Source organism: Schizosaccharomyces pombe (assembly GCF_000002945.2).
Source record: "Schizosaccharomyces pombe strain 972h- genome assembly, chromosome: I".
Taxonomy (NCBI): domain Eukaryota; kingdom Fungi; phylum Ascomycota; class Schizosaccharomycetes; order Schizosaccharomycetales; family Schizosaccharomycetaceae; genus Schizosaccharomyces; species Schizosaccharomyces pombe.
Window position 1 is genome coordinate 5,173,493 of NC_003424.3, and position 17,147 is coordinate 5,190,639.

At 37.4% G+C, this 17,147-nt stretch overlaps 8 protein-coding genes and 12 long non-coding RNA genes across 20 annotated transcripts, besides 1 other annotated feature; 9 read left to right on the forward strand and 11 right to left on the reverse strand.

The window, feature by feature from the left end:
* Positions 1-19: 19 nt before the first annotated feature.
* SPOM_SPNCRNA.4334 lies at positions 20-376 on the forward strand. The gene has a single exon (NR_193695.1). It is a non-coding gene; the product is annotated as a non-coding RNA (long non-coding RNA).
* Positions 372-1,162, reverse strand: gpm1 (monomeric 2,3-bisphosphoglycerate (BPG)-dependent phosphoglycerate mutase (PGAM), Gpm1). Its single transcript, NM_001020318.3, has one exon. The coding sequence runs from the start codon at positions 1,113-1,115 to the stop codon at positions 480-482; it is 636 nt and encodes a 211-aa protein (NP_594889.1). The 5' UTR covers positions 1,116-1,162; the 3' UTR covers positions 372-479.
* mug106 lies at positions 1,133-1,923 on the reverse strand. Its single transcript, NM_001020319.3, has one exon. The coding sequence runs from the start codon at positions 1,832-1,834 to the stop codon at positions 1,487-1,489; it is 348 nt and encodes a 115-aa protein (NP_594890.1). The 5' UTR covers positions 1,835-1,923; the 3' UTR covers positions 1,133-1,486.
* On the forward strand, positions 1,421-2,653 carry SPOM_SPNCRNA.1056. Its single transcript, NR_149900.1, has one exon. It is a non-coding gene; the product is annotated as a non-coding RNA (long non-coding RNA).
* Positions 2,323-2,734: an LONG TERMINAL REPEAT.
* Positions 2,601-3,342, reverse strand: SPOM_SPNCRNA.4335. The gene has a single exon (NR_193696.1). It is a non-coding gene; the product is annotated as a non-coding RNA (long non-coding RNA).
* Positions 3,343-4,312: 970 nt separating this feature from the next.
* Positions 4,313-4,668, reverse strand: SPOM_SPNCRNA.1057. The gene has a single exon (NR_149901.1). It is a non-coding gene; the product is annotated as a non-coding RNA (long non-coding RNA).
* On the forward strand, positions 4,369-4,702 carry SPOM_SPNCRNA.260. Its single transcript, NR_150673.1, has one exon. It is a non-coding gene; the product is annotated as a non-coding RNA (long non-coding RNA).
* A 94-nt stretch (positions 4,703-4,796) lies between these two features.
* On the forward strand, positions 4,797-6,244 carry etr1 (enoyl-acyl-carrier-protein reductase etr1). Its single transcript, NM_001020320.3, has one exon. It carries the CDS (start codon positions 4,833-4,835, stop codon positions 5,949-5,951), a length of 1,119 nt encoding a protein of 372 aa, NP_594891.1. The 5' UTR covers positions 4,797-4,832; the 3' UTR covers positions 5,952-6,244.
* On the reverse strand, positions 5,366-5,817 carry SPOM_SPNCRNA.4336. Its single transcript, NR_193697.1, has one exon. It is a non-coding gene; the product is annotated as a non-coding RNA (long non-coding RNA).
* pda1 (pyruvate dehydrogenase e1 component alpha subunit Pda1) lies at positions 6,160-7,748 on the reverse strand. The gene has a single exon (NM_001020321.3). It carries the CDS (start codon positions 7,566-7,568, stop codon positions 6,339-6,341), a length of 1,230 nt encoding a protein of 409 aa, NP_594892.1. The 5' UTR covers positions 7,569-7,748; the 3' UTR covers positions 6,160-6,338.
* SPOM_SPNCRNA.4337 lies at positions 6,888-8,228 on the forward strand. The gene has a single exon (NR_193698.1). It is a non-coding gene; the product is annotated as a non-coding RNA (long non-coding RNA).
* pnn1 (putative pinin-like protein ppn1) lies at positions 7,751-9,155 on the reverse strand. The gene is made up of 2 exons (NM_001020322.3): positions 8,699-9,155; positions 7,751-8,630 (listed from the first exon to the last, which is right to left on the reverse strand). Exons 1-2 carry the CDS (start codon positions 9,134-9,136, stop codon positions 8,490-8,492), a joined length of 579 nt encoding a protein of 192 aa, NP_594893.2. The 5' UTR covers positions 9,137-9,155; the 3' UTR covers positions 7,751-8,489.
* On the forward strand, positions 8,373-8,580 carry SPOM_SPNCRNA.4338. The gene has a single exon (NR_193699.1). It is a non-coding gene; the product is annotated as a non-coding RNA (long non-coding RNA).
* Positions 8,700-12,880, forward strand: SPOM_SPNCRNA.4339. The gene has a single exon (NR_193700.1). It is a non-coding gene; the product is annotated as a non-coding RNA (long non-coding RNA).
* sec74 (guanyl-nucleotide exchange factor Sec74) lies at positions 9,282-12,667 on the reverse strand. The gene has a single exon (NM_001020323.3). The coding sequence runs from the start codon at positions 12,214-12,216 to the stop codon at positions 9,430-9,432; it is 2,787 nt and encodes a 928-aa protein (NP_594894.2). The 5' UTR covers positions 12,217-12,667; the 3' UTR covers positions 9,282-9,429.
* Positions 12,881-13,236: 356 nt separating the features above from the next.
* SPOM_SPNCRNA.4340 lies at positions 13,237-14,194 on the reverse strand. Its single transcript, NR_193701.1, has one exon. It is a non-coding gene; the product is annotated as a non-coding RNA (long non-coding RNA).
* On the forward strand, positions 14,104-15,695 carry SPOM_SPAPJ691.02 (yippee-like protein). Its single transcript, NM_001020324.3, has one exon. It carries the CDS (start codon positions 14,679-14,681, stop codon positions 15,072-15,074), a length of 396 nt encoding a protein of 131 aa, NP_594895.1. The 5' UTR covers positions 14,104-14,678; the 3' UTR covers positions 15,075-15,695.
* On the reverse strand, positions 14,316-14,902 carry SPOM_SPNCRNA.4341. Its single transcript, NR_193702.1, has one exon. It is a non-coding gene; the product is annotated as a non-coding RNA (long non-coding RNA).
* A 171-nt stretch (positions 15,696-15,866) lies between the features above and the next one.
* Positions 15,867-16,972, reverse strand: SPOM_SPNCRNA.4342. The gene has a single exon (NR_193703.1). It is a non-coding gene; the product is annotated as a non-coding RNA (long non-coding RNA).
* On the forward strand, positions 16,114-16,952 carry mic10 (MICOS complex subunit mic10). The gene is made up of 3 exons (NM_001020325.3): positions 16,114-16,276; positions 16,477-16,561; positions 16,633-16,952. Exons 1-3 carry the CDS (start codon positions 16,235-16,237, stop codon positions 16,764-16,766), a joined length of 261 nt encoding a protein of 86 aa, NP_594896.1. The 5' UTR covers positions 16,114-16,234; the 3' UTR covers positions 16,767-16,952.
* Positions 16,973-17,147: the final 175 nt, after the last annotated feature.

The following is a 17,147-nucleotide window of genomic DNA, read 5'->3' on the forward strand; positions in this document are numbered from 1 at the left end:
TCTACTTTGCTCCGCCGCACTATAATTTCTTAATAATCCCCTTGTATTTCACTTTGTCTTTTAATGACACTCAACACCTTGTAACAAAAAGGTATTGTTGATTTTTAATAGACTATTCAGAGGAAGACGTAGCATCCATCGTAGACATAGGCACTCTAAAGCATTGAGAAACTTGCTGCAAGACTGTAAACTCTTCACACAGTACGATAATGCTATTTCTTTCTACTAAATCGATACTTTTTCTTCCTCCTAATGTATTGGTACGATTCTCTCTCCTTGCACTACCAACTCACTCACTTCTTCCACCACCCCGTTACTCCCTTGTTACTCCCTCATAATTACTCTATTATTTCGTCTACCTTGTAGTTTGATTTGATTTCAAAAAAAGAAATTGCATTATACAACATCATAGAAATGAGTTAGTGTAGAAAAACAGTGTATATGTCGTTAAAATAGGCGACTAAAATCTAGTAGGAAATCTAGTTGTCAATGAGCTCCTTGGAGACGTACTTGCCGTCCTTGTCCAAGTGGTAGACAATGGGGACACCAGTGGCAAGCTCACGCTTGACAATTTGGTCACCAGTAAGACCCTCCAAGTCCATGATCAAGGCACGGAGAGAGTTACCGTGAGCGGCAATGAGAACCTTCTCACCCTTAAGGATGTGAGGGACAATGGTGGACTTGTAGTAGGGCAAGACACGCTCGGCGGTGTCCTTCAAGGACTCACCGTTGGGAGGAGCAATGTCATAAGAACGGCGCCAGATTTGGACTTGCTCAGCACCCCATTTCTTACGAGCATCATCCTTGTTCAAACCTTGCAAGTCACCGTAGTAACGCTCGTTGAGCTTCTCGCTCTTGATGGTCTCCAAGTTGGGCTCACCAACCTCCTCCAAGATGATTTGGCAGGTCTTTTGGGCACGTTGAAGAGCAGAGGTGAAGGCAATGTCAAACTTGTAGCCACGAGACTTCAAGCGCTCACCACCGAGCTTGGCCTCCTTAATACCAGTCTCGGACAAGGCAGGGTCCTTCCAACCAGTGAACAAGTTCAACTTGTTCCATTCGGATTCACCGTGACGGGTAAGGACGAGCAAGTTAGGTGCAGCTTCGGTAGTCATCGTTAACGTTGTATAGTGTGGTGTAAGTAAAGTGACTTTACGTTAGCAGCTTTGCAGGGAGGGTCTACCATCCTTTATATAGGAAGTTCATAGAATTTTGCGGAACAAATCGTCTTCGGAAAAATTTCTCGTTTAGGGTAAGGGTCTGTCACCTTTCCCGAAATCTAAGAGTCAATCGCGTGCAACTGTTGGACGGCCATACTTCGGAAAAAAAGTCGGATGATGCAGATCATGGCATTTTGTAACTGCGGCATCGCCTACTAACACCGGTACAAAAGGGAAATGCTACGCAGCACCCTATTCATATTAGACAAGCTTTATGTGTGTGGGCGTAATTCTTTTAAGGCAGTATGGAGAAAAACGCAAAGACATCAAAGGCATCCTCGTGCAAAATGGGAGAAGGTGGAGGTGTATGGGGTGAATGTGTTCGTTTCAAATGCTAATAAAATTGTGAAAAGAAATATTTTTAGCTTAACGCCATAATTCTTTTTCATCGTGGCCTTTGCCCAACGACCCCGGTCGCGTGCTTTTCCCTCCGTAAACAAAGCGCCATTACTAAACCAAAACAAACAACCACAATAAATAGTAACAACGATGCAATCAAATTTATGGTTATAGGCAAGTACCATGTAACGATAGCGTAACAAAGAAAGCTGCACTAAAAGGGTTGCGCATTTTTTTAATCTAGTAAACTTGATCCACTCGACTTTGATTGACATTCACCTGACTATAGCCTTGTCAGCCTAAGCCTTGGACTAGACTATAGTTTTCTCTGCCACACTCTCTACGTTTCTCTACTCTTCCGTACGTTGTCTTGGTGTGGCAGGTGGTTGCGATTGTATTGCTTCGCTAGGTAACTTGAAGGCTCGATGGAAAACATGGCAAAAGGCACTTGTCGAAATTCATGTGCTGGATTGGGTTATTCGAGAAAGAAATGCCGAAGTTGATAACGAGATTGTTTCCAAAAGGATGCCAATTTGGGTCACTTAGTAGACAAAAGTTACGTAATTTTGTATTTATCTGAAGGTGCGTTTGCAGGTGGAAAAGGAACTTTGTCCCGGTTAACAACCGCTGCAGTCACGGCAGAGGATAGCGTAGAGTGGCGGAATTCGTTAGTGAGGTTCTTTAGAGGGACGAGGCAGAAAGCGGTAGAAGGTGTTGAAGGGAAAATAGCAGAAGCTAATGGAATACGCTAAAAATAGCAGTGTGTGGCGAGATGCGGTAGGAAGAATAACGAAAAGAATGTTCCATGGCGAACTTTTTGTTAAAGTGTCAGCAATACTACACTACGCTATAATACACTACATTGCGTATCACTATATGTCACATGTTCTAATTATATATCGTACTATGTATGATACGATATTGAGATTGATCTTAATGATAATCTATTAAGATCTATATTATCTGAATACTATAAATAGAGCTACTGCTGAACCTCGTTCCTCAGTTCAGTTATGAGCTATATTAGTGATAGGTAACATTATAACCCAGTTAATACAATACCTATACTCAGTTGCTACTTATACAACCTGTGTATTGTAATATAATAGATCACAAGGAAAACTCACCGCAGTTCTACGTATCCTTAAATCAGATACCAAACTGCGTAGCTTACATAAAGATGCCTTCAATAAGGAATCGCTATATTTTTGTTAGGAGAATGTTTTAAATACACACTAAGGGAAAATAGCATATACCAGTGAATTAGAAGGATCAAAGTAGCTCGATAAGTTTTTGTTTACAAGGCCAAGTAAGGAAGTAAGGGAGCTAAGGAGCATGGAAAACATGGAAAAATATTGGTAGCCCTTTGCATCACAATGAACAGAATATTGAAATAAAAAAAAATAGTATATCAAAAGGAAACAGATGAAATTAAAACTATTCTCAACAAGTAATGGTTGATTTAAACAATGAGTTTTGATTTTTTTGTATACCCTTTGGTTTTGAAATGCATCGATCGTTTCACATCATTGAAGCCTCATGCATACATCTAAACATATTTCCGACTGATAAACTGCCAACCTTTTTCATACCTTTCACACCTTTCTTCTTCCCTGCTCAACACTCCTTCCGCTCGACAAAATGTTACTTATGGAAAGCGTGCAAGCTTGCGGATGCGAAGAGTTCTGGAAACAGTCGGAAGTCTGAAAAATTAATTTTGCTACCTAGGAGACTGAAAGGAATTGGAATGAAACTAGTCACGTCGATCGATTGACTTGTTCACGCAACTTTTCTAAAAGATTGTGGCACGAAGCAAAACGAAAAAAAGAAAAAGACAATCAAAGGGCTTATGGAAATAATCACTATGAATTAATTAAAAAAAAAAAAAAAAAAAGAAACAAGAAAAACCATTTTCTCTCTTTGCATTAAAACAGGTTTCCATTCATCGTACATCACAAAAATCCTCTAGTATTTTTTCTCTATTAATATCTATTCCTAACCCAAACATCTCAGTGCCAGCTAATCTCAATGCCATATAATATCCTCGCACAGTAGAATGAAAAATGAAAAAACTTTAGAAAATTTAGTATAAAAAAATAATGCTTAATTAAGGAAAACTTATAAAAGATTTACTTCAACTTCCAATACTTCTACTTCTCCTATGTTTTCAGCGCTTTCCATTATTTACTTTTCAAGCTATACACTACTGCACAGCAAAATGTTATAACGAAGTATAAAAGTCTTCTTTATCTGGATGCATTTTCTGTGATATATAAACAAAAGATGGAATTATCAGGAAACCGACTTTTGGCAAAGCGTAGTAAATAATATTGAAAGGAATAAATGTAGAAAAAATGAATAATAAACATTAGCGAAAATAGAGTTGTAATAAATGTAGGAGAACTTCTTTAAACAACAGTTGAATGATAACAAACAAATGCAAAATGCCTTAAAAAGCAATTCCAAGGATTATACTCTAGATTCATAAACATACTTTCAGCAAAATTCTTCTCTCGCATTTTTTTTTTCATCCAGCAGATAATGGGAAAATACATTAGAAAATACTACCATTTCAAAAAAAAAGCTCCATACGCTCAACACGGGCACATTAATAAATACCATTCACATACACAAACGTTAGTATTACCATTCATCACCCAAGCTCTATGATTTGCACCGCTTAAAAGTCATCGCGCTGAACTAGTACAATTTTTTTTTTTTTTTTTTTTTTTTTTTTTTTTTTACTTACATTATGCCTATCGTCGTCTACAACTCTTATTTACACGCCTGGCCGTACCTGCATAACGAATTGAAAAAAGAATCATAATCATTTTTGCTATATACTTATCCATTTCCACTTTTCTTTGTTTGCATTTCTTTCTAGCTAAAATCCTACAATCTTTGCTAACTACGACATCAACATATCATAAGTAATTGTGCGACTCATTATGTGTGCTTGGGACACTCCAACGAAATCGACGCCTTGTCTACGTATACTTACAAGATGAAGAATCCCTTTCCACCCACCTACTACACAAATTCTCTTTTCCTTTTGAATTGTTGTCGTGCTTGGTTGCTTCAGGAATCGAAGACGCTGCATTGAAAGGTGTGCTGCGTTAATACAATTCCATAAATTTCTTTGTCAGAAAAGTCGATCATTATAACGTCATATTATTCATCAAACGATTGTTATAACGCATTTTGAAATATACTTTCCCTATTTCTCATTCATACTTTACTTCTATATAAGGAGCCTTTTTTCATAATTATAATATGTCTTTCTTTAAAACCGCTGTTCGTCGCTTTTCATCCACTTCAATTACTAGGGGAATGGCGAAAGCAATTGCATATTCAGAATACGGTAATCCAAAAGAGGTTTTGCGAGCCGTATCCTATAATGTGCCCAAGTGTTCAAAGAATCAGGTGAATGTTAGGTTTTTGGCTTCTCCCATCAACCCATCTGATATTAATCAAATCCAGGGCGTTTACCCTTCTAAACCCCCTTTCACCAACGATGTTTGCTCCTCCAAACCCTCTGCTGTCGCTGGAAACGAAGGTTTGGTCGAGGTTGTCGATGTTGGGGATCAGTTCAAGGGTACTTTTTCTCCAGGCCAATGGGCAATCCTAGGATCCGTCAACTTGGGTTCTTGGAGAACGGAAATGAACATTGATGGAAGATCTCTCGTCCCTGTTGACAAGTCGGCCTTTCCCAGTATCGCCGAAGCTGCCACGCTTTCTGTGAATCCCTGTACAGCATATTGTTTACTTCAACATGTTGTCCAATTGAACAAAGGCGACTGGTTTATTCAGGATGGCGCAAATAGTATGGTTGGAATTGCAACGATTCAATTAGCAAAACACTTTGGCTACAAAAGTATTAACGTTGTCCGAAATCGTCCCGATATTGAAAAGTTAAAGGAGCAACTTAAGTCCTTGGGTGCTACTATCGTCATTACTGATGAAGAGCTGATGGATCGCAAAACCATGAAGCAAAAGGTCCCTGAATGGATTCAAGGGGGAGAGGTAAAACTGGGTATTGACTGTGTTAGTGGACGTGTAGCGGCTGAAATGGCCAAGTACATGTCCAAAGGAGCCACTATGGCAACCTTTGGAGGAATGTCTCGTCAGCCTCTACCTGTCCCGGTGTCTTTATTGATATTTAAAAATCTAAAATTTCATGGCTTCTGGGTCACCAAGTGGAAATCTGAGCACCCAGAAGAGTTTTTGAAGATTATTCACAAAGTTGAAGACTTTTATCGTAATGGCACTTTAAAAACCGTCAACACTGAATTGGTTTCTCTTAAAGAAGATGCCGATGAAAAAACTTTCCTTGATACATTTCTCAATGCTATTGAAGGACATGGCAAAAAAATAATAAAATTTGAACACTAAAGTATTGGTACGACCTAGTCAGGCTTCTCAACCGACCTTTATACTCTGCACTTTATTTACTTATAATGATTGAACCATGTTAAATGTCTTTTTATGTTTTAGTTATTTGATCGACCTTATTCGAAGGCGAGATATACTATCTTAACGTTATACGCATGCATAATATTCAAAAACTAAGAACACCCTACATTACCAAATCCTTTGAGTTACAGCAAATTAAATTTTATTGAGATATACGTATTAAAAAAGTTTTTCCCACGTACTGTAAACTCAGAAATGTAAAGTTTATCAACATTAAACCGAGATAGAGATAGAACAAACACACTACTAACAAATCGAAAGGCCACCTCTGCCAATTAAACGAAAATATTTCGCAATGGCAGAAAGTTACTTATATTGATGATATTCCAGGGAATTTCTACCACGGGCGTAAGCGGGTTCAGTTCCTGCAACGTAAACATCTGAAAACAAACTCTCCTCAATAGGATCGGGGAAAGGGCTTTCTTCAGCGATACGAACCTCCTCATCAACCATACCACGGATTCTCTTCTCAATGTTTTTAAGCTCATTGGCATTAGCGACGCCCCACTCCATGATGTGCTTCTTCAAACCCTCAATAGGATCTCTAGCAGCACGTACTTTTTGCACTTCTTCACGGCTACGATAAGTAGTACCGGGATCGGACATGGAGTGACCACCATAACGATAAGTCACAAATTCCATAAGCAGAGGTTGAGAGTTTTCAACAGTGTACTTCTTAGCAAACTTTGAAGCCTGCAAAACAGCCAAAACATCCATACCGTTAACCAAAAGACCGGGAATGTACTGTCCACGTTTGTAGAACTCAGTCATGGCAGAAGAGCGTTCAGCACTAGTACCCATACCGTATTTGTTGTTTTCACAAGCAAAAATAACGGGAAGACCCCATAATTTGGCCATGTTGAAGGCCTCGAAAGCTTGACCTTGGTTAGATGCACCATCACCATATAGAGCAAAAGTAGTAGTGGGTTTTTCAAGATACTTCTGTGCGAAACCAATACCAGCACCCAAAGGAATTTGAGCACCAACAATACCATTACCACCATAGAAGTTTTTGGCGAAAATGTGCATAGAACCACCCTTGCCCTTGGAAGCACCACATTGACGTCCCATGAGCTCACCAATAATGCTTCGAATTGACAAACCACGGGTATAAGCAAAACCGTGGCATCTATAAGATGTGATAATACTGTCGTCAAGTGTAATAGCACCTTCAATTCCTGCAGCTACAGCTTCTTGGCCAATGCTAAGATGACAGAATCCACGAATCTTCTTAGCCTTATACAAGGCATCGCATGCAAGTTCTAGACGACGAATAGTCACCATCTTCTCGTACAAACCCAATAACTCTCCCTTTGTAACTTCGATTTCAGTAGAAGGGACATCGATCTTGTATCCTTCGAATACACTATCATCTAATTTAACAGGAAATGGCTTGTCATGTTCCTCAGGCACATGAGCCGGATTGGCACGAGAAGTGGTTGCGTCTGTGGTGACCCGACGAAGGCCATCGATCAAGCCCTTTTGGTTCACAAGAACCTTGGGAACTGTTCCAATCTTCGTACAAGTTCGAAACATTCCAGTGATAAGCAAACAAGTCAATCAAGCGTTGACGAACGTTTAAAATCTCGCCTTTCAAGAAAAGTGGAATTTAACTTAACACAAAAGAATCAAAATAAACGACTTTTTCAATCGTTAAATCTAGAATTCACTTAGTATACAAGAAAGTTGTTGGTGGTCGTAGTGTGAGTAAAGGCTGAATAGCAGCACACTATGTAGCACCGTTATGGTGGGCATAAGCAGGTAGGTAGATATTTCTCTATCCAAAAAGATCTAATCTACAGAATAACAAGCGACACCGATATCGGAATGATCAGACTTATCGGCTGAACTATTTTTTTTTTTTTCAGACTAAAGAAGGAAGAGACAAAATACAATTAACTGTTAAAAATAAAAACCTATTTGCGAGACATTAAATTTTGAATGTTTTAAACCACAAATTCCTTAGATTTGTTGCTTTCTGAATGAGAAAAGATTCATTACTAAACACTTTTTCAAAAGCTATAGCAATATATAAATAGAAAACTGCCCACCGATAAAAAGGGCGAAACAATATCACATCAAAATTGTAAAAGTTTAAGTCAAGCTCTGCTTTTTTGATATTTGTAAACTTAGTAAAGCCTTAGGAGTTGACTAAGAGGAACATATGATGGAAAGCTTCATTCTTTAAATTATGCTGAGACAATGCTGTTCATTGGAAATCGTGAAATTTTGTTTTTACCTTTTACCTGTAAAAGTAAAATATTAATAGGTAAATACACAATTCTCAAGTATTAGGAAACTCGTTAGGTTTTTTTTTTTTTTTGGATTTAGCATTTCTGTATTTTTCAATGACCAATTCGTAAAAGAACTATCAAAATTCAATGTACAAGCTATGCTTTGGACTACCGTTTTAGCATAGATACAATAGTTTTGTAGTTCAGAAACTGAAAAGAAATCTTAAGGCGCTTCAGACTTCATTTGCTCAAGTTGAGTTCGCTGGCTAGGAAGTAAATAGTACGGTCGATAAAATAAGGAAGGCTGTGTCTTAGTTCGTAAATAATAAGATTTTTTGTTATCCAGAACTTTCTTTAAATCATTCTAAATAAATTGGAAAGTTAGTATGCATTGAATTATGTCTTTCAAATCCAGAAATGGTAATTGCTTACCCTATCAAGTTCCAGCTCATCCAAAGCGACTTTGCGTTGCTCTTGTAACCGACTTTCAAGAATTTCGGCTTCTATTTTTTCTTGTTTTTCTAATTCCTGAAGCTCCTGCTCTCTCCTTTTCGCAAGTTTTTCTTCCAATTCCGCGCGTTTAACTTTCCTTGCAGATTTTTGCTCACGTTCCGACTCTTGCTGAAATTTGCCCAAAGTTCCCAGTAAAGCTCCGAACATCCTTCTTCCTCGTTTCTGTTCGACTGAGTTTTCACTGGTGTTCTTTTCTTTTACTTGACGATGGTCATCTTCTTCCATTGAGCCTTCTGGCTGATCAATTTCCATATGGGAGTCTTCATTATTAACTTTTCCGTCTAAGATTGGAGCTTCCGATATCTTAACATTTTGCACTGTCGATTTTGCAGACAATTCCTCGCGCCTCTCATCCATCGCTCTAGTTACAGTTTGCGTCGGTCATTAGCGATGCACTCTACACTTTATGAAGTAAAAGGTCCTAACACTACAACAGGATTATCGCTTACAAAATCTTCATTATATATAAAAAGTAGCACAATAATTACAGTAAAGCGATGAATATGAACAAAAAATTTAAATTAGTAAAATTAATCCTCAGACAAGGAAAATAGTAATATACATGCTAAATGGAAACACTGGAAGAAGACTGAAGCCAAAGATGGAGTTAAGGGGTTAAAAAAATGAATTTGTAAAGTCAAACGATAGCTCTACTCACGCAAAAAATCATCGGGGAGTTCAACAACACTGTAACGATGTCCATTCACAGTCATTATATTAGCAATATTCGGCAATTTAGCAGGCGATTTCCTAACTACCTCAGGATTCTTTCCAACAGTCTCAGTTTCTGCTTTTCCAGAGTCGTTTTCAACTGACTTCAATTTCGTATTTTGCACAGACTCCACAGTCTTACCAACTCGTAGATTGCTTCTTCGAACACTAGGATTTGAGTGGTTACGGAAATTAGATTCCAAAATTGTATCTTCACTAGCATTTTCTTTTCCCATAACGGAAGACGGGAAAACAGATCGAAGGTAATCCTGTAGATGACTGTCCATTTCTAAATCCTCCTTCAAGAATTTAATAGAAATTTTAAATTTCTGAATTTCTATCATCTGGGCTAGCATATTTTTCTTCAACGTATTCGAACATCTTGCTAAACGAATTCGGGTCCGAGATTGAATAGGTTCAAGATGTAATATATTGGCAGCATTTCTTCTCTGTACAGTCATTTTTGATTCCCCCTGCCTTAAAGCTTCTTCTAATTTATAAATTCTATTTTGCACAATATACACACGAACTTTGGAACACTCTAATACTTCACTCCTGGTTTCCTTTGAAGCTTTCGACATCGCATCCGAATCTTCGTATATGTCGGGAAGAACACTAACGGAAGCCTTGATGCTCTTATCAGACGATTCAACACACGGAAGCCTCTCACGAGGAGCTAGACCCGCAGTAGCAAACGTACTCACAAAATTTATCTTCACCAACCAGTCATTTAATTCGTCTACATTAGTAACAGAAAAGACATGAGTTCTCTGATTTTTTTGCTTGACACTGAAGGAATACAGTTCATTTTCTATACGAGAACCATCACCGTATGCAACTAAATCAGACAATGGGATAATGTAATCAGCAGAAAGTGAAGTTAAATGAGGCGAAAAATAGCAAGGAGAAAAAGAATGAGATCTTTTGAAGTCTTCCAACTGATCCAGTAATCCACTTATCCAATATACGTTTTTGAAGAACATCAACTGCGAGCTTGTTAAAATGACACCCACCTCTCTGTTGGAAAGAAGGCGATCTTTTCGAACCTTCTCATTTTGAATGAGTATGCCAAGTTTGAAAACTTTGACGTTTATTATCGCAGGATTGGTGCTTTCGCTTTCTGCACTCGGTTCAAAGTGATAAGAAAACGCTTGGGGCTGTGATCGGTGCGAGACGATCTGCAAAAATGGGGCTCTAGCAAACTCTTTGTATAAGTCATCAGCAGTGCGAGTAGGAGATTCAATACTCGTACGGACACTGTCAATTTTTTTTAAGTCTAATATAGAATCTAGATTAATACGGAAACCCGTCAACTGTTCTTGTAAAGCCTGATGGTCACTTTCGGTAGCAAATGTGTTTCGTTTAGTAAGACGAAATTGAGAATCTCCTAGTCTTTGTGACAAAGATGGTTTTTCATTAGAAGGAGAAGTCACAACACAACCAATATGCTCTACATGAACAAATGGAGTGTAGGTAATATTATCGTAAAAGCATTCTAATATCTCTGGAAGAATGGTTGGCAAATTAGTATTAGAGATGAACTCGGCACGAGTCATCTTTTGTCGATTATGGATGTTGAAAAAGTCCGTATGCAAAATCATTAAAGAAAACGTAAGTATGTAACATTCATCAGAAGAATCGTATAAATCGGGATTGCAATGAAAGTATTGGTCTGAAAATGTGCTCAAAACTCTATCGATTTGCTGGGTCTCATTAGGAAGAACATAGACAGCAAGAAACTTGCGAAGAGCCATGTCTAACGAAATACATTTGAAGTTGACCACAGACAAATACTTTCTCAGGCAAAGTTTTAGAAGTGATGAAGTTCCCTGCGACAATATGGCAGGAGTAAACTGCTTAGGAATTGTAAATTCCACCTTCTCCAAGATGGTTTCAACGGTGTCATGCTGATCTATATCTGGCAGTGCGAAATCCGAAAGAGTAACAGAATTATGTTTATGGTCACAATTTGGTGCAGCACCAAAATCTTCAGATACGCTAGACTGATTTGAAGCCGGCGTTCGCGCACTGAAGTTTGAAGAAAGAGAATTTACAGACTTCGAACGAGGTAAGTAGGTAGAGGAGTCGATTGAAGAACGGGAAGGAGATCCGAATGTCGAGCCCGCATAAGAGCCGGATGGAAAAATTGAAAGAGTAGAAGCAGCTAACTCAGCGATGGTAGAGGTATGCGTTGGAGATAACTGCGAATCTGTGGGACTAGCATTTGAGGAAAAGATTGTCGACCAATTGGAAAGAAAGATTGAAGACTGACTAGAAGGACGTGATTTTTTATCAGGCAAGTTCAACGATGCATCATCGCCATGTCCGTTGGAGGAGGAGGTTGGTAAGAAAGGGGAGGAGCATTGTGACGAGCTAGATTTGGAAGAGCGCCAACGCTTCGGTATGGTGAGCTTCAAGGCTGAAGAGACTTTATTGGAAAGTTTCTGGGAAGAGGAGTGACCAGATTTTGAATCCAAATCGGTAGTCGAATCTCCGGTGTATGCGGAAGAGACTGGGGAGTGTTGAGAGGAGACCTTGGGGGTGTCCGAAGTGATCGTAACTTTTGGCTTAGATTTGGACTTTCTATTTTTTTTCTCCAAAGCGCTACGCAGGGCAGACTTACCCTTTCTCCGGGAAGGAAGGGGAGGAGACGGCTTATGAGCAGAAACCATCTCATCTAAACCATGCAAAGCGGAAGAAGAAGCTATACGAGAAGATTCGTCCATGTTCTATTAAAAAGGGAATTTTAAATTTATTAAAAGAAATAAAAAAAAAACTTTTTTAAAATTTCCTACGATTAAAGAGTTCAGAACCTGGAAAACAAAAATGCGTCTCGAAAACCCTGAGCAACACAAACGACATCAAACTTCATGAAGAAGCAATTGCACAGGATGATTGTGATTAACTGATAGGGTTCTCTTTTCTAAACAAAAAAATAAAAGAGTATCTTTTCAGCGAAAAATGAAGTTTTTAAATAATAAAAGCGTAGATCATAGCCGCAGTTCGTTTTGGAAGAAGAGAGCGATTCTTGAAGAGTATAATTACAGCAGACGACGGAATGGCAAAGCAGTAAAGAGGAAAAGACTTAAAAAACCTATTTTTCCCTACTAAGCACAAGAAATGAATAAAACTAATTATGCCTTGAATGATAGGATGAGGGGGGTAAATATTGACTGTGGAAGATGAGTGAGAAACGATGTAACGATTCAATGGTACGCAGCGAGGCGGGCATTGGTAATACTGAACGCAGAGGCAAGTGCCCCCATAAAAAAGAGGACTTATGTGGGGGTGGATCGACTAGTTAATCCTAATGTAAACAATGGATGGAAAGAACTAAAAAATGATGAAGAAGAACATTAAGAGAAAAAACATATAGTAAGTTATATACTATTAATGAAAAATAAAGAATTGCATTGAAAATAAGTATTTGTAGGAGGAATTGAACTTTCTAAGCCAATTGTGCGAAACATTGCTAGATGTAGTGGATAAATACAAAAATTGCTTGCGAAGAAAAATATTCTAAAGGAGTACAAACGAAATTTCGATTCACATAGTATTGAAAGTTTTTTTAGTAAGATTGTTTCTTGAATTTCCTTTAATTTCCCTTCAATCTGCATATTGGGAACTCGAATTGATGAAAACATTTATTCCATTAGTAATTGCTGAGAAGCATATATTAATAGAAAAATCCATCTCTATTTATGATTTTTTTTTCACACTCAGAACGGTTATGATTAAAGATACTGTAAGTTTATGAAATTAATTGACATGTAAATTGAATTGGTGGTTTTCCGAAGAAAAAGCATTTCTTTCAACAACCGTTCGTTCACTCAATAATCTTCATTGAATTTCTTTAGCAGTCATTTTCTTAAATCGCGTTTTATCAATTGCAAAACCCTTCTTTTATCGTTCATCTGCAAAACTAACTGACTCACTTACAATATTGAATTTGCGCACTTAAGAATTCCCTACCACTTTAGTATTTTACATTTGAAGATTCGTCGATCTCAAGTTTCCAAAGGTCACCTATTAAGACAAAGTATGATAGCTACAGCACCATCAAGCAATTGCGTTTCGCACACTTGAACTACCGTCTCTACAATTCATTCAACTCAACCTTTCTCAATACTTCCATTCCTCCGTCAATCTCCTACCGTACTTCTTTACTATCTTTTCTATCAAACCTTTTCTCTATTTCCACTCTTCCGCTCCTGCTGCCACGCTACCTAAATGAGATGGATAAGTAACAGTTGCAAGAGTTGTAGAAACTTATTTTCGCCAGCTATAAAGCTCAAAGGAAACGCATTCATCCTTAAAATTGGCAGGTCAGTTTGCTCGAATTACTAATATCCAAGTGTAACGTAGCGGCATTTCATACTTAGTATTGCCATTCCCATACTCAACACTGCTCGTTGGCGTGGAAGTCTACTTGGCAATTCTTAGTCGGACATTCTGTCATCAATGGCAAATTAATCATGTTTCTCGGTATTAGTAAAGCAAGGAAAATCTGGCATTGAGGGCGTCATAAATTTATTACCGAAGTACGTTAGTAATTCTCCTACGTTAGCAGTAAACTAAGCAGTAATATTGGTGGTAGCGGTAGAATTCCTCTTACCTTCTTCTTGCTACATCTAAACAGGAAGTGAAGTTGGAATCGAGCGATTGTGAGACGAAATTGCTTGCGAAAAGAATTTCAAGGACTCAATTGAGATCAATTGTTAAATTTTACTTAATCTAAGACTTTTTTTTTTTCCAAATTAATCGGGTTTATTTGGATTTCATAAAGTTGCAGAATTGCAATTTCATAGATTCGTTTGTAGAAGTAAATTTTTTTTGTCATTTACATTATTGCCTTTTATTCTAGTTTCTCTTCTCCTTCAGGTCCCCGTCCTTCTTTCCTTAGTGTATTGTAATAAAACGGCTCATACGATTCGTTGACTTCGCTGTCTGACGCTTTCCAGCAAAGTCCATAAGCCATCCGCATTGTTAAATAACCTCTTTTAGTTAATAAACCTCAGCTCCTAACATCTAGATTTACGAATTGGGCTTAGCTTCTTTTCGTTGAGTGTATCTACTGGCGCCACCGTCATTCTTTCCTCTTTCTATCGCTGCTTTAAATATTCAATTGAGCAATTGACGTCTTTTCCCTTTTTTCCTTTTCGTATTTAGTTGTAAGTCTTTCATCGCAATGGGTCGCTACTATCCCGTCCATCTCAAAAGTCGATGCTATGTTTGTGCAAAGTGTAAAACTCATTTGGCTTTTAAGGGCCACCTGCTCAGTCACGATTATCGGGGTAAAAATGGTCCTGCCTGTCTGTTCAAAAGGGTAGAGAATGTCATTGAGATGGAGCCGAAAACGGAACAAATGAGCACGGGTCGTTTTATTGTTCGTCATATTCATTGTTGTCGTTGCCATACTTATATTGGATGGAAGTACGTTTCTTCCTACGAACCATCCCAAAAGTTTAAGGATGGCCATTATATTTTAGAGATGCAAGATGCTGTTTTGCAAAGAGATGATCCTGAACCCGACGATTGTTTCATTCATCCTCCCATCACCTTCCTCTCTTCTTCTTTTTCTTGATGTTTCTTCATCTGTTATTATTCGCATTCATCACCTTTTTTAACTAGTGTTTTTCTTAGGACACCGATTGAACTTATTTACCTAATTTTACTTTTTTTTTGTTTGTTGTTTTTCATGCTACTTTCTTTTTTATCCGCTTTAGGACTCCCTGCTTTTAGAATTGCATCCACATTACTCAGATATTGAAGCAGTCGAGGCAATTGTAAACCTTTTTTACTTTTTTAAAGCTTCTATTATCCCTTTTGGTGGCTGCTTTTCTCTCTTCCATTTATATCCAGCATTTTTTTTTGCAAATTCTCCAAGTTCTGCAAAACAGATCCGTGGATATTTCAACTGGTGTTTCTTTAATATTCATTTAGAATATCAAATAATTGTCATTACGTATCTTTATCAAATTTCTCTTTTTAATCCTTGAGCTTCAACTTACTATTATCTTTGTTAACAATCAGTAAATTGCTTGATTTACTCTTTAGTGTCGAGGAATTCTATAGTTTTACTCTTTACATTTCATTACTGGAGTGATTATCAATTTAATACACAGATCTTTTATCTACCAAAGGGTCTTACCTCTAGTCATAAACTATTAGTCTTACTAAATCAACTCTATTCAAATTTTATCAATTTCATTTGTAGTAGAAAAGCTAAATATAAAAAAGAAAGAAAGTATTATTTGTGTACTATCATGTAAAGGTTGTAAGAAAAGTGTGTCCATGAAATATGTAATTTGATTACTAGTAAACAGAAAAATCATCACTTTTTGAGACTTCGTTTTGGAAGTTAATGATGAGATTGGCAGAGTAATCACTCCTAATTATGCTATTCCTGACGATTAATCATTTGTTGAAGGAATTTTTTATTTTTAACTATTTTATTTTATTATTTTTTTTAGAATTTGTTTACTGAATACTAATGCCCTAGTCTAATCTCTGTTCTACTTCGAGGTAGCAATGCTACTTTACTCTTTTGTAAAGGAATTTACATCATGAACGAGCGAGTGCGAGTGCAAGCGCTTGCGGATGGGACTCACGAACTTCTTCTTGAACAACTCAACATCCCCCCTTTCCAAATTCTTTAGGTTTTACTGATATATACGACTTTGTATATTTTTTGAATAAAATAAATTTTACGCTTCCTTCGAGTTTCGCTCTTTCCTTTTTACAATGTCAACCTCTCAATCAAGTGAACAGACACTCAATTACCAGGTATGTTATGCGTATAATAATGAAACAAAATAAAAAAAGGAATTACTGTTAAACATGGATATACATTTTTTAAGGACACCTGAAGAAGCCAGTTCTGAAGGTGATGCGGTAATACATATCTGTTGAAAGATACATATGATTGCTTCAAGTCGATTGTTTCATGTTACTTTTTACTTTTTCTAACAACATTGCTGTTTTAGTGGGACGTGTGTCTTTCCAACATGGTCGTGCAATCCGGTATTGGGTTAGGCGCAGGTATTGTGAGCTCTGTGCTTTTCTTTCGTCGTAAGTAATATTGAGAACCTGCAATAAGTTTCCTGTTTGATTATGATTATTAACGAAATTTTTTTGTTCAGGTGCTGCTTGGCCAGTATGGGGAGGCCTTGGTTTTGGTTTAGGAAAATCGTATGCCGACAGCAATGCTAGACTTCGCACGTTTCATGCCATCCCCAAACAACTACCAGCTTCTTCTACTCAAAAAAAGGATTAAATGAAAGAAAAAGGAGATCCTTTACATAAAGATTGATTTATGTTGTTCCATGGGGAATTAAATTTGTATGAACTATCATACCAGGCGTTACTTCAATCTTGATAGCAGCTAATAATGTTTGAATGAATGACGCTTTCCATCTTTGTTTTCAGTTATTATAAATCAATTTCTTTTTCTTTTCTTTTATTTTTATTTTTATTTTTTGGTTTAGATTTTGTTTAAAGTATTTCGTACTCAACTTGATTAGTCTGCAAAGGGGTAAAGATCCAATGAAAACAATACTATTCATCGTTGTAGAATTCCTAGTGGAAGATATAAGAAGTATACAATATTAAAGCTGAGTTTGGAATTATTAAAATTTTAGTGTACACACGTGTTCAG